Genomic DNA, 16,495 nt, shown 5'->3' with positions numbered 1-16,495 from the left:
AAAACAACAACAATTTTGTATCTATATCAATTTAGGAAATGAATTTTGGAATACTTATAATTGATGAAAAAGAAAGTGTTTGCACTAATTTCCCCTTAATGAAATTAACCTGCTTATCAAAATCACTATCTAAAGTAGATTAATAACACAAGAATTTAGCTTAAGTTCGAGATTTTTAAAACGCGTTTGCGTTTATAGACCCCCTTCCAGTGACTATAATATGTTTGAGACAGTCATGGAAGAAATATTAAAGCGTTTAAGTAGGAGTAAAAAAAAAGTTATAGTATGTGGTGATTTTAATATTGATATACTTTTACAAACACAAACGGCAACACGAATTGTTAATTTGTTTCAGTCATTTAATCTGTATAAACTTTTTAATGAACCCACACGAATTACACCTACTTCTGCAACCTGTATTGATAATATATACTGCGACTGCAACTGTTTAGAGAAAAATATTCTCAATACACTCACTTCGGATCACTGTGGCCAGAAAGTAGTTTTTGAATGGGATTGTTTACCTGAATTTAAAAGAATTAATGTTAGGCCTATAACTAAAAAAGGCATTAATAAATTTAGAGATAATATTAATAAAAGCCTGCCCGTACTGAATGATCAATCCTGTCATAATAATCCTTGTGAAATGTTTAAAAATCTGTTTAATTTAGTGCATAATGAATTTGAAAAAATATTTAAAGTTAAATCTTTAAATATTACCAAGGATTTACCATTTAGTAAATGGGCGACACCTAGCATACATAGGTGTAGGATCGTTCTTTATGAGTTATATGGTATGAAGCAATATAATAAAGACCCATCTTTTCTTAGTTATGTTAGAAATTACTCAAAAACTTTTAAAATTGTTTGTTTTACTGCGAAGCGTTTGTATATCAGAGATAAAATACGCGACTCCGATAATAAAGTTAAAACAGTTTGGTCTATTATTAATGGTGAAATGGGTAAAAGCAAATCAAGTAATACCATAAAACTTGTTAATAATGGCATGGTTATTGACAAAAATGCTGATGTTGCGCTTGCATTTGAAGATTTCTTTAGTAGTGTCCCTGCTAGCATTACTAATAATTTAAATTCGTCTTCAGCACTTGCAGAGACCTTTTTGAGGGACCATGTTGCGGGGTGCAGCACATTATTTGAATTGCGACACGTAACTGCTAATGATATTGTTACAGCCTTTAAGACACTAAATTTAAAAAATACTTGTGATCTTTGGGGAATGTCCGTAAATTTAGTTAATAATATAATAGAAAATATTGCGAACAATTTAGCTTTTATATTTAATAAGTGTTGTGACTATGGTACATTTCCTAATTTATTAAAGCTTAGTAAAGTTATACCTCTATTTAAGAAAGGCGATCAAGAAGACTGTAACAACTATAGACCTATCTCGATTTTACCAACATTAAGTAAGGTATTCGAAAAGTTAATATTAAACCAATTGACTAGTCACTTTGCATCTAATAATTTGCTGCACACCAAACAGTTTGGTTTCACAAAGGGGCGCTCAACCACAGATGCTGGAGTTGCACTACTAACACATATATATAAGGCATGGGAAAACTCAAAAAATGCTTTGGGGATATTTTGTGACCTCTCCAAGGCATTTGACTGCGTTGAACATTGTACCTTATTGCGTAAACTTAATCACTATGGGATTAAAGGACAAGCTCAGAACCTCATAGCCTCATACCTGCATGATAGGATACAAACTGTAGTTGTTAATGGAGAACGTTCTAGCGGTGCGTCAATTAACATTGGTGTTCCACAGGGATCTATTTTAGGACCCTTCTTGTTCTTGGTATATATCAATGATCTACCTTATTATTTACAGGATAGGTGTGAAATAGTTCTGTTTGCAGATGATACCTCATTAATATTTAATGTGGATAGGCATGACCCAAATGTTGACGAAGTGAACAGTGCTCTTTTACACATATCCGACTGGTTTACTGCTAATAATTTATTATTAAATGCCAAAAAAACAACTTGTGTTGAATTTTTACTACCAAACGTTAAAAAGTTAAGCAGAAATATTACCTTGAACGGGGAGGTATTACACCCTACAGAATCGACTGTATTTCTTGGGTTAACATTGGACGAGAAACTACAGTGGGGAGCCCATGTCAACACCGCTGCAGGTAAGCTCAGTTCAGCAGCATATGCAGTCCGAAAGGTAAGGCATCTCACCGATGAAGATACAGCTAGATTGGTTTATTTCAGCTACTTTCATAGTATTATGTCCTATGGAATTCTACTATGGGGCAGGGCAGCAGATATAGAAACTATATTTATCTTACAGAAAAGAGCCATTCGTTCTATATATAATTTACGTGCTCGGGACTCACTAAGAGATCTCTTTAAGAATACTGGTATCCTTACTGTACCATCACAGTATATATTTAATAATATTTTGCATGTACACAAAAACGCCGACTTACACACAAGAGTAGGAGATAGACACTGTTATGGCACAAGGAACAGAAATAGAATTGAAATGCCATTTTTCCGATTAGCTAAAGTTAAAAATTCATTTATGGGTCAAGGTATACGCTTTTACAATAGAATTCCTCATAATATTAAAGAGTTTAGTAGTTCTAAATTTAAAACTTATATAAAAAATGTACTAGTTCAGAGAGCGTACTACAGTATTCAGGAATATATGGACGATAAAAACCCATGGAGGGTTGTCGCGTAAAAACCACAGGACAGTTCTTTGGCATGTTATTACAATACTTATATGTTGTTACATATGTATTTTGTAAAATTGTAAAACTGACATGATTTAAAAGAGCAACTATGGAGTTTCTTGCCGGTTCTTCTCCGTAGATACTGCTTTCCGAATCGGTGGTAAATTTTAAAATATGTAATGACGTTTCAAAAGTGCTTCTTTAAGAAGTCTAATTGAATAAATAAATGTTTGAGTTTGAGTTTGAGTTTGAGTTTAAAGTTATTTTTGTTACCGGGTGACCTAACAAAAAAGAGGTTTCAAATTTTAGCGTACATACTTAAGTATCATAATAAAAAATAAGACATCCACAAATAAAATGTAATTAAATGATATAGAAAAATAACACTTATAATTAAGAGATCCGTGGATAAGATGATTCGCGAACTCTTTACTTATATGGCAGGCAAATTATTTGCACGATCCAACCTTGATGTTTATCACAATTATATAAATGCATTAAACTACATACGAAACCCGTTAAGTTACAGTACAAAGTGCCTACTCACATTTACTTAGAGTAAAAAGTGTTATGGGAACCGACAATAGAATTAAACATGCTTGTCATGTGCAGTTATATTATACATCAAAATGAGTCTCCGCAGTCTTCCTGTTAGCCTATAAAATATTACTTTCACGAGAGCTGAACGTTACCTAGATTAATGTATGAGCATGTTTTAAAGTTTTTGGGCGTAGTCTGTCAATTATAGTGTTCCTCGAGGTGCATGAATGAAGGTGGACAGGCAAATGAGTGACGGGTTCGCGACCCGAGGCGTGTGTGACCCTATTTTACTTTCAAGTTCACTGCTGCCTGCCGGCTTGCGTACCGTCATCAATTTGCATCCAATGGACATCCTATCCACACCATATATTGTTCTAACATATGAATTATTTATAGTTTTATTTGAATAAATCTTTTGAATCAAATTTAAAGAGTTACTCTATAAATTTATGAATGAAATTGGCAACTTTTAATCCGATTATAAAATTTTGACACAGTTAAGTTTTTATTGTACTTACCAATGACAACTGTAAAAAACGGAACTGAACAAAACTGAAATCGATTTCTATAAAACTAAATAAAATTTGGTAGAGTTATGCTTTCTTTAATTATAATCCTACAAGTATCTAACTAGTTAAAATTATTATTTTCTTAACATCTAAAATGGTCCACTTTAATTATCTAAATACATATAATGAATATATTCCGAGGATATATAAACATTCGTTGTATGCTTGAACTGCGACTTTACCCTATGAATAAATAAAAGTAAGCACGTGAACACGCACATTGTTTATTAAATCGTTGTTTAATGTAAATAAAGTAAAATATTTGAGTAAAATAACGGCTATGTTAATTGTTCAATTATTTCCAGTAGCCCTGTCAACTTGATTTATATCCACACATATAATTTCTAATTCTATCGATACAATTTAATGAGTCGTAGTGTTAATTAACACTTTCCGTACAGGAAATTTAATAGAAACAATCTCCTAGGTAATTAACGGCTTTGGCGGCATACTAGGAAGAAGTGTTGTGCTTCAATTGATGCCTTTATGATAATACTAGTAGATAGACATGCGATTTACGATTGAATAAATATAATCCGTTTGTTAGACCGACGAAAGCATCGAGCCATGTCTTAATTGATCTCGACACTCGTAAAACGTTCTACAAAGGGGGACATGTTGATAATCCGATAAAGGTTTTTTCTTAATTTGCATCAAGACTTTATCGTTTTTAAATTGGATACTTATTATAATAATGTACTTATTTTATTATCCCACTCGGCCCTTATACCAATGACATGTTTAGGCCACATTTTGCCCCAAATATTCAAGGACCAACATAAAGTTTATGATAAAGGAAATAAGAAGAAACGTATAAACATTTTTGTTAATAAATTTACAGCAATATGGAATGTACAACTCGTAAAAATAATAATTTGCGTGACTTCTCGGTTTCCAATCGTAAGATTTTATCTGCACTCCAATTTTTTGGTGTCTGGTGCCTTAGTGACCGCTTTTGACTTAATCTACATTTGATAACTCGGACGCAATTACGTTAACAATTAAATATGACGGTACTGGCACGAACTGTATTCTGTATACTATATTGTACGGTAAAACAGATTAAATATAAAACCTAGATAACTAATTAAATTGAATGTATTTTGCGGTATATATACGTATGTCGCAGTAAGATAAATAAAGCCGTAATATTAAACGGGCAAGTTTACTTCGTGGATTACTTTCAGTTTTATAAATATTTTTTGTACATAGCTTTTGTTAGGTAATAAAAATTCTGTATGTTCTCACTTTGTCTAGTACAAAGTGAAGCCTTTATTCTACAGAATTTTACCACAGTAAATCTGATGACAAAGAAGGCGCGTGCGAAGGACGATTATCAACGGGCTTTAAATTTTATAGTTTTTATGAATCCCAAGTTGAGAGTAGAGTTTTATTAGAGTAATTAAGTTACCAACATCACGTTAATGGTTTAAATTCCAAACCTTTACTAAAATAGCTACAGTGATTCAAGATATTCTATTTAAAACTTTAACGACTTGTTTCTTGCTGAATAATTAAGGTTTTAAGCATGTAGAGTCGGTGCATAAAACAATTTTGTAGTTAACCCAACAGCGAATGAGAATGCCTTGGAAATTTATTGCATTTTAATTTAACATGACAAGATTAATATGATCTATAATGATTTAGAACCGGTAGCTATTATAAGAGTAGCGTTACCCAATACGTGTTATCGTGGTATCTAACTACGGTGTTTATGTGATAATACTCATGTATATTATTGTTTTTATATAAGTTTTAATGTTACTGACAGTCCAATTAATTTGCACGTGGATTGGCTTCACGACTAACGCTTATCAAATATCTTACGAGATAATTATTAATTGAAGATTTAATAGATCTTCACATCATTGTATTTATATTATTTCAATATAACTATTCATATGATATAATATCTATTATACAGGGTGACTGGTAATTCGACGTGATCCTTCAGGGGTCAAAAATGGATGGTTATTGAGCTATGAGTTATGACCCTTTTCTTTTTGAGGTGATGCAAGTTTTGGGCAAGTTTTTTTTTAAACGGATGCTCATTCTTCGGCTTTCAAAAAAATATCAATTGAATGTTAACAGTGTAGTAGTTTTTACATAATTAATTGTTTTTGGTAAAAAGACAGAAAATTTTCATATCAAAATCCGTCATAGCTCAATAACCATCCATTTTTGACCCCTGGTTAACTGGACTTAATTTGTTGCAAATGACCTCTAGTATACCTAACCCGTTTGAAGGATCACGTCGAATTACCAGTCACCCTGTATAGCATATTATAGTCGCATATAAGAACTGTGTACAGAATATGTAAAGAATGTCTGCTATAAAATGCATCTTACCTTAACTTGAGGAATACAGTTAACAATAAGCATTAAATAATTATAATATTTGAGGTTGATTACGAAAGTGTTTACAACTTGACTGCATCGTTAACCGTTAATCTTACCTATAAACGTATTTTAACCGTTGACCGATTCAACAGGCCTTATTTCGTCGTATATCATATTCAATTTACATAGAGAATCATTTTATATTACTAGGTACTTAATTAAAGAAGCTGGGTTACATGGGTTTAAGACATAATACACCGAAATATCTATATAATAATCTTTATAATAATTATGTGGTCTCTATGTCTAATAAAGTTTTATGCTAAAGTAATTATGTGATTTAATGATATCTTTCAATTGTTATTTTATCGACGATAGATCACGTAGTCCATATTTTATTAAGGTATCGTCCTTTACGAACATGCATTTAGTCTTCTTATTTCAGCATGCGCTTGATATAGAGCTGTGTTGAGTTTTATTGATTTATCGCCGAATGGTTTAACAGCATTGGTGTTAAACAAACGCATCTGAATGAGGATTTATTGGTATCGTACTGCACTAAATTGAGATAGCGGAAATGATGTAGCGTGTTTCTTATCGCTGCATCAGTGTTAGATGAACTCAATGCCTTGTAAAACTTGCTTGTTAACCGACAGTTATAAATAGAAGCTTAGAATTTAATAGTAATTAAGATTATTATGTTATTTTTATAGTTATAAATTATAAGCTGTTAGTGCTGTTATTTAAAATACGGTTTAATATGGTTTTCCAATATTTGAAGCTCTGTTAATGTCAAATGCTTGAATGTTCTATGAACTTACCTACAATGCTGTACATATGCATGTACCTATACTAATATTTTTTTAATTTATTATATTTTATACTATTCAAGATTACAATTTCTTGCTGGGATTAAATACAGAGTTTGTCATTAAATATAGAACGCTCTATATTTCATTAAAAAAAACGAACACTTGTAAAATAAATTGATAAAGAAATAGAAACATTTAGATACATCTAAAATAAAACATTAACTTATAATTAAGTCAACAGGAAGAAAGCACCATGGGATAAATTTTAATAAAGCCATTTAAAATTCACTTGTAGTGTTGGACTGTCATGATATCACGAGAACGGAATAGTTTTAAGTATATTACAATGTACTTACTATGCAAGCGAAGGAATGTAACGATGAATTCTGATAATTCTAATCAGTATCGGCTAGATTCGATAGTTAATTATAACAATGTAAATGTATAAAGCTAGAAAGCTTGCACTCGTAATCACATGGGAATAATCTATACTAATATTATAAAGAGGAAAAGTTTGTAAGTATGTATGTAAGTATGTATGTATGTATGGTTTTCACGCAAAAACTACTGGACCGATTTCAAAAATTCTTTCACCATTAGAAAGCTGCATCTTTACTGAGCAACATAGGCTATATTGCATTTTCAAAAAAATTAGAGATCCTTACCAAAAATGCAATAATGTAACCCAAGGTGTAAAAAAATCCTCAATAAAACTTCTGTCATCGCGTGCGCTGCGGAATCTATTGAAGATAGAACAAAAAAATGTTCTACAGTATTATAGAATGGATCAATATCTACAAGAAAGTCCGCGATACCATATGTCCATCTTCAGTAGTTATGTTACTACAACAACTTTTTTACGTTTTCAAAGTAAATAGAAGTGCCGACAGTAATCAAACCATGTTATCCATACACATATATTAATCCTTATCCCATTAAATGATGTTTTATTATAGACTGTTTCAATACCAGCAAAATACTTTTTAAATGAAAAGAATTGGATATTCCATTCAAAAGATATAACGAATTTAAAAGTGTCAATCTACAGAAAATAGTAGGTATACTGTTCGAGCAGGCCGTAGTGCGGGGGTCACGGAGGAATTCTACCAATATGCGTCTTGACGGAACACAGTGGGGTTTTGGTCGGTAGGAATACGACATAACCCACGGCCCCTCCCCTGGAGGCCGTGGGTATCTATGAAAGATTTCCCCACTAAAACAAAAAAAAAAAAAAGGCCGTAGTGCGGGACGGGGTAAAGGTGATTTTCATGTCCGACCTATAGTAGACTTTTCACTGTAAAGATATCGCTATCTATGCGGGTGAAACCGCAGGGCATTGCTAGTCGTTTATAATTTGTAATTAAGTCCATAGTTATAAGTTTGTATATTTATCTGTCTTGTGTCATAAATCTGTACTGAAAACAAGATTTGTAGTGAATGAATATGAATGTAAGTAGGTAAGTATCCTCAATTTCGGTGCTCGTGTCCAAACGGTTCAGCCGGTTCAGCCGTTCTCGAGTTATGCGCTTACCAACACATTTTGCGATTCATTTTTATATATAAGATTAATATTAATATACTTCATTATGTATTTATTTTAAGTTGATACGCTTAATTTATTTTTTTTTAATATTAAGACGGACCTCAACCGCTGAAAATCAGCGCTGTTTTTGTGCAGCATTTTGCTGAGGCTGTATCCGTTTGCTAATCTTAAGTTAAATTTTGTTATGTTGTTGGCTGTGTTTTTTGCAATAAATTTATTTTCTTTCTTTCTTTCTTTCTTTCAAACAAATATTTCAATGAAAAGCTAAAAATTTACATAAATAATTTAATAATTAATCCGATTTTTCAAAATTGTGCAGATGTAGGGATATTATTTCAGTTATAATTAAGACGTAAAATACACGCTTATCTTTTGTGACGTAAAATATGTCATAAAACTTATACGACTCATAAGAAGAATAAGAAAACATTTGTACTTTTTATTTTATGCATCATTGCAATCTTTCTGGAAACATGTTTTTCGTTTTAGTATAAGTATTGGAAATTATAAAAATACTCGCTCTCAAATGCGGAAACGGGAAAATAATCTTCTTATCTAAATTTACATGTTTTGGATAAACGTTACCTTTTAGGCTATATTTATTGGGTTCCAAAGAAAGTGAGGCGTGCGTGGGTCATGGAAAAGTTCGATATCAAATAAAATTCCAATTTTGTTCATGCTAGGTAGGTATTTGTGTCACATTGGTGCCACACAATAAAAAATGTAGCGTTGTCATATAAATAGAAAATCGTCACTATTAAAAACATTATTTGTTAAGTCATAGATGAGTTAAGACTGTAACAATTAGAATAAATTATATTTAATAAGATTCAATTGTGGCTTTTCTAGTTTAAAAAACTGATTGAAAATAAAGACCTATAATTACTAACATTATATAAATGATCCAGTTATCGATCAATAAAATATAATATTTGTGTCAATGATGAAAACCGCAATACTTAAGTGAAAGTAACATCGAAACCACTAATATTGTACGATACTCATTATAGAAAATAAAAGGAAAGTTGAATAAAATGAAACAAATTACAGAAGTGATAGTGTTAAGATCGATAAGATGCGTTGTGAAATGTGAATCATGTTTTTGCTATTGTATTGTTTTCTAATCGAAAAATTATAGATTCGTACAAATTATACGTAAAAATAGTTTATTGCCAACAACATACCGTATACATTTTAGTCCATTTGATATACTTATTCAAAAGATAGAGTCAGTATACAATTTACGAAATTCGAAAAAAAAAAGCTTCAGCCGTAGCCAAAAGTGCAAACGAACACATAATATTATGTGTTCGTTTGTGTGTACCTACGTACATGTAAGTATAAGATAAACAGTGGAAATCACTTACACTGGAGGCACGTGGAGTTGTCAACTTCAGCGTAGTACGGTTGACAGGTGCAGACTCCCCTCGCGCAGCGCGAGTTCGAGGCGGAGCAGTCTGCGTTGGTGCGACATTGAGAACCGAGGAGGCTGCAGTTTGCTATCTGTGGACATGTATGTTTATGTGAACTTCGTCCTTCGAGTTAATTCTCACGCACTTTAGGAAACTGCACATATCGCAAGGAACGATGTAGCCTGTAGGTATCATATTATTTTACTTATTATGTGAAGGTCAATAAAACACGCATGAAAAAAGGATTATAGTTTATCACTTACCTAGTAAGTCTAAAAGTCTTATAAAAATTATTGAAACATGAATGTTTTTTTAATTATCTGAGAGATGTAGGTATGAGAGTGATAAAAGTAGGTACCATAGAAATCTAAATAACAAGACACATAGAAGTGCCATAATGTCATAATTCGTATGAAAACCGCTGTCGCCAAAATCAACATATTCAAACCGAAAGCTAAACAGTACACACAAGTAAACTATGCCTTTTATTGGACAGCTTGATTTTAGTGAAAACTAACTTATCTATTAAATTAAGCTTTTGAATAGGTATCCTAACGCAAGAATTTACGGCTTATTTTAGAATAACATCCCTAAGTATATGAGACTTTTTGTTCCAATACGAACAAACGTGATAATAAGAATGGTCGACTGTGTCATTCATTGTTATTTCGATTACTATGGTGACACTCGTAATACTTGTAAATATTCTATAATTTTAAGGAAAAACGGCATTATTTCTAAAAAAAAATATTTTCCGATGAAATATTATTCCTTTATAAGTATAATTACAACTTGTGGAAGAATTTCCGCAATGGGAATTGCTGAAACACACCATGTATACACTCATACGTCTCCAGAGCAACTGAACAGTGACGAATGCACTGGTGATGTGCAAATCACCTGAGTGGCGACAAGGTCACGCACGCTTACGACTTCTAGTGTCTTGTTATTTAGATTTCTATGGTAGGAACTATCTATCTTAACAAATAGTAAGGAAAGTTTCATAACAAGTAACAACATTTTTCACAAAGGAGTTGTTAAAAGAAAAAAGCACTAGGCTTTTTCAAGATGACTATTAGTTAAGTAGATATATTAAATTAGTTATTTCCAAAGATTTAAGTATAAAATAAAAATAATCATGTCAGTTGAGTTCATTAAAATCTCAGCTATCAATAATTACTAGCGGCATAATTCAAAGTCTGTTTTTAACGATGTTGGCTCGTAAAGTCTCACGGAATTAAGCAAACGAGGGAAGATTCCCCCAGGGTTGTCTATAAATGCCTGCTAATAATGATCTGCATTAATCACCTCACTATGTTAACATTTTGCAACTAGGAAGAGTAATGTGTTACAATTAGGAACAACACTATGTAAAGCGTAATATTTTTAATTTTACACATCCATTAAAACTTCATACTCTATCTCTATAGTAGTGAAAAAACTTTTTGTTGCAAAAATTTGACCAATAAGTATACTCACACTTTCACTTTAATATTAGGACGAATGAGAAATATGATTTGCTTATTGTATTTTTATGATTAGCTATAGCGATGTTGATAACTTTCCGTGTTACAGTTTAATAAGGTGACTAATTGAAATCAGCGTGTGCCACAATTATTAACTTAATAGAAATAACTAACATCTAGAAGTTTAATGATTACAAGTCTATTGTTTCTGTAAAATTTAGCTGCGCGGAGTTGCTTGATTACCTACCTACTTGATCGAACTTTTAAACCCCAATGTTTCCAATTTCGCATGCACGGCGCCACTACCTGCAATCTATTTTAGTATAAAAATCAGATTGTCTTCTCCATCGAGAAAGATTGTCCCCAGATCTTGTCGACCTTCACAGGGTGAGTGTGAGTCATGTACCCGTAATTCATAAAGGTATTTTTATTTAGACACTCCTATTTTGCATTGTGTCATTGTTGCAAATAGCTTAAACAATCTTAGTTAACACATATCTACGCGAATATTAGGATATCCTTTTTGCCTACGCCTGTAATCTATCAACCTTGCGGTCAACAATTATTTTATAATGTAACCTAAAACTTTAGCAGAAATAGATCTACTTAAAACAGGGACAAAGAAACGTTATGATAGTTTCGATTTGCCAATTCTTTTTGTTACTTTTTTAGAGACAATATGCGAATAAAAGATTTCACACATGAAGAATTCAACCGTTGTAAGACAATATACGAACACTTAGCCTTATCGATTGAAATTAAAATTTAATGCACTGTTTCGAAAGCTTTAAATTATTCAAGATCGGAAACGTGAAATTATTCAGGAGGGAAAGAGGGTAGAGTGTATTTCATATTTCACGACGATCATCCCCATTTCGTCGTAAACTACATTTTATGCTCCATATAAATACACGGTGGTCCTATATCTTAATATATCATTTAAGTCACCGATGCGACTTGATTTGACTTGATCGATATCAAGAAAGATAAATTGTAAAAGTTATTTGATTAATCTTTATTAGAATTTAGACTAACTAGTTTCTTGTTTATGTTTGTCGGAATTCAAATGGTGATCGGCAAAAAAGCGCCCGTTATTGTATCGTGTATGCGGCTGCTTTGATTGTACGTAATCACTCTCAATAGCTAAGCAGATTCCAATCTTTCTATACAGAGTAAGTTGGTGTGAACAAATTATCGTAGCACGAACTGTTTCCTGGTTTAACCGCAACTATTCATAGCGCTCATCGTGACTTTCATCTACATGGTCAGTAAATGTTTGAAGCTTCTTTCTTTGTATGCTTGAACGGCTTTCAACAGATTGTATTTAACAGTTTTATTTGCATTAGCAAAAAATAAACATGTTACATGAATTATATTTATCGGTCCCTACCTAAGTATTATTACTGATTTTGATAATAGGCTCATGCCTGTAAACTTTCACTCGTTTATAAAAAAAATTCTTACGGATTTTAATTTACACATTTAAAATTATTGTGTATTCAATTTATAATCTCCTTTACGTGTAAGTACATGTTTTGTACAACGTGTAATTTATATAATCTTGTTAACACGCGTAGCCTGCGGGTAGGAACATTATGAACGCACAATTTGCTGTTTTCTCCAAATGGAAATTATCATGTCGTGATGACACCAACGACCAACCTAAGTGTTGTATTGTTAGTAATTAAGTAACCTGACGATGATATCTACCAATTAATAAGATTATAGTTCTCCTATAATGAACTCACGAGAGCGTGAAAAGTTGTAAGTATTATATCTATGGTAAATATGTATTAGACTTTATAGTCCACTGTTACAATGCGTTAACAATAATAATTATAAACATTCTTGTAATAAAATTTAAGCTTTGCTTTGCTTTGCTTTTTATTTCTTACATACACTATCAAATGTTATAAGTTTATAACATAGTTACCTACATGGAGGACGAAATAAAATTTTCAATTCATCCATTCAGACGTAAATTGTGCAGAAAAAAGGAACTAAAGTCAGTATGTAACTTATCTCTATTTCCTTTTTCTATACAATTTTATCTTCAAAGAGAAGCGAAAGCGGAAAGCTCTTATCTCCAAACACATCTAATGTTTATATTAAATAATCCCTGTACGGCACCTTTTCTGCAAACACGTCTGAGACTGCGAGATTAATCAACTATTTACAGCCTCGCTACCTTTTAAGTATAAATATTAATGGCTCTCGCAATGTTTGAAATAATATAATAAGAATTCCTAGAATTGCAAGTGAGATGCGTTTGTGAATTGCATATTGTTTGTATGGAATTCCTTGAGAAACAATAGGAAACCACGAGTGGATTCACGATTGTGGTCAATATTGATAACGAGATACTGCGCATCGTATATTACGTACCTACATCTTCGTAGGGCGAGAGTTTTTATTGCCATCATTGAAGTGTAGTTGGGCCCACAGGAATACAGCTACATAAAAATGGATACGTGATGCTATGAAAGAGGAAATATACCGCTAGTTAAAGATGTTAGTGGTTTATTGTTTACTTAGCTAATCGATATCCAAAATTAAATAAGGAAAATAATTTAATGTTTTCAGATACCTAGTAGATCCTTAAATAATAGTTTAATTATTCTTTTAAAATACTTAATAATTATAATATTTTATTTAATCATTATAATATGTAAGTTAACTCAAACAATACAAGCGAAAAGTGAATATTATCATAGATCACCCCTTTTTAAAACAACATGCAATATTTGTTCCGTTTTAAAATTCTGTAAGTGCATTATTTGCTATTAAGAGTTAAGACTTGTTCTGGACGAGTGTGTACAAATATTGTGAATCAACATAGATTACACAATGCCCATTTTTGTGAAATAATTCCTATAGCATTGTCTTAAAGTCCATTTTCACTTTAACACATGTAGTTGCATTCGAAGCACCGGAAGCTTACAAAGCGCGAACGCTCCGAGCTTCAATAATGAAACGACTCATTTGATTTTGTTTTATTCACAAACATTTCTGATTCCTGTTTAATTTAACGTAATTTTGAAAGCGATATTTTCCTCACTCTTTTATGCTTTTAAAATAAACCTTGCCTGAAATGTGCATAAAAAAGCTCCGGAATGTAATTTCATTAAAATGTTGCAATTACGGAATGTTACAAAGATTTTAAAGCTTTTTGTAAGAGAACACAATTATTAAAAAATATAGATCTATAACTCATGGAAACATCTAGGTATACAATCTGAGACTATACAGATCATAACATCACTCCGCGAGGGCCAAGAAACGCGCATAAATTTTCTAATATCCAATAGTACTAATTTGCGCAATGTTTCATTAATTCAAGCATTCTGTTCAAATTATACTATTCTAAAGGATGTAGTAATAAAAATGCAATTACTGGGTGTAATCAGGGATATTATTCCTGCGAGCATTTACGCGTGATTCGCAATATCGTTAGCATTGACAGCGTCAAGTTTTGCTATGCGTTGAAGCGCTTACGACCACACAGCTCTTCCCGAGACATGGTCGTTGACCGCACGAGCCCTATGCAATGATTTTAGACTTTGTTCTTGCACGGTTTATATTTTAAAGCTGAGTATCGTACTACCCATTTAGGTAATTACCTTCTTAGTATGCTACTTGCTTGCGGTTGAAGAGGTTTCACCTAGTTATGCTTTAAAATTTAAATTGCCCTAAAAATGCGTTTAGCTTATATGCAAAGTGTTGTGTGTTTTAATTTTAAACAAAATTCTGTTCTGAGTCGTTTTGTAAGTACTGAGTTTAGACTTCTATAACTGTGGGAGTACGTCCTCACAATCATAAAATAGCCGTAACCTAGTTACTATTGTATTTGCTTTGTTTGCCATAAGTACATCGTATTGTTAACCAATTTTTATGTGAACATCATCGCTTTCATATCAAAACTAAACCGTTACTAGACAGAAGGTAAGCATTCTTTGGGAAAGTTAATTTGTATCAATATCTTCACATTCGTCATTTTAATATTACATATTAATTCTTAAGACTTCATTTGACGCTCTTGATCAGAAGTAATAAAATCTCAAGTCAAATTGCTTCCTCAACTTTGTTATTTTATCGATAAAAATAAAACAAGAATACACCAAAAAACGTCACTGTTCATCCAATCAATCTATAGTTGAGTAACATAATATTACGTTAACGTTAGCGCGCTATTATCGAATTTTGTAAACTTTTTCCGTCTCGTCAATTTGACGTTTTTCAAGTTCGTGGAACTTACTGGTTCGCTAGCTTGTATTGAATTAAACGACATTAGTTACGATTGGTTTTATACAAATTCATTTCACTTTTAATAGACCGTAACCTTGTCTTTATCAATTTACTTTTCTCTTGGTGCGGCAGTCACGACTGCGGAGCAGCGAGGGGTGAAAACTGTTTTTAACTTTCCATAATAAACAATCGACTCTATTGTTGTTTTACATAAATCATAAACAATATGGGTACTCTTTATAAAATATCGTAAGATTCGTAGGTAGATGTTATCTTAAAAATTAACTTATAGAATATAATACGTAATTGAAACTTCTGCTATTGAAAATGTACCTATTGAGGTACATGAACAAGTTGGATATTAAAATATTTTTGGGATACGATAAAAAGCGTGATAGCTGAGTTCGCGCGATATATTACTTTTTATTTTGTAATATTCTAATGTTTAACGAAAATGCAATGCAAACTTTACGCAATAGGTGAATTACCTCAACTATGTCAGATTATGTTGTCAGCAACGAAATTGAAGACTAAAGTAACTTGGAATTATCTGTGCCGCTGAGATAAACCTTGATAACATGTTGGCAACAATGTCTCAATAAAACGTGCCTTTGAAAGACGACCCCAAGGACATGGAGGTCGTTACGTCAGTTTGTTCAGCAACTGAAAGCTAATACGCGATCATGTCGAATATAATCTCACGTCAAGTATATTGAATATTATGTTAAGCCTCCCCAAGGAGCACCCTCCTGTGACCCGTCTAGACTGACTCGATGGAATTTCTAACCACATTTAACCTTTGCAAATACGAGAAGATTTTTTGTTACCTCCTAACTTTCTCTATTTAAAAAGTCAACCAA

At 32.2% G+C, this 16,495-nt stretch overlaps 1 protein-coding gene across 2 annotated transcripts in view; it reads right to left on the bottom strand.

Moving 5' to 3' along the window:
- The window catches only part of ImpE1 (Ecdysone-inducible gene E1), a 38,529-nt gene that overhangs the window by 10,662 nt on the left and 11,372 nt on the right, over positions 1–16,495 (bottom strand). For both annotated transcript variants that reach the window (XM_090105286.1, XM_090105287.1), the window contains exon 2: positions 9,880–10,015. In XM_090105286.1, the coding sequence (XP_089961412.1) occupies positions 9,880–10,015 (136 nt within the window). The remainder of the gene's footprint in view (positions 1–9,879; positions 10,016–16,495) is intronic.

This window comes from Colias eurytheme, chromosome 9 (genome assembly GCF_061535395.1).
Source record: "Colias eurytheme isolate Ceu_HAF_F1 chromosome 9, ilColEury1 Martin Lab GWU primary, whole genome shotgun sequence".
Classification (NCBI taxonomy): Eukaryota; Metazoa; Arthropoda; class Insecta; order Lepidoptera; family Pieridae; genus Colias; species Colias eurytheme.
Note: the sequence above shows the minus strand (reverse complement) of the source record. Positions and strands in the feature narration are given on the sequence as shown.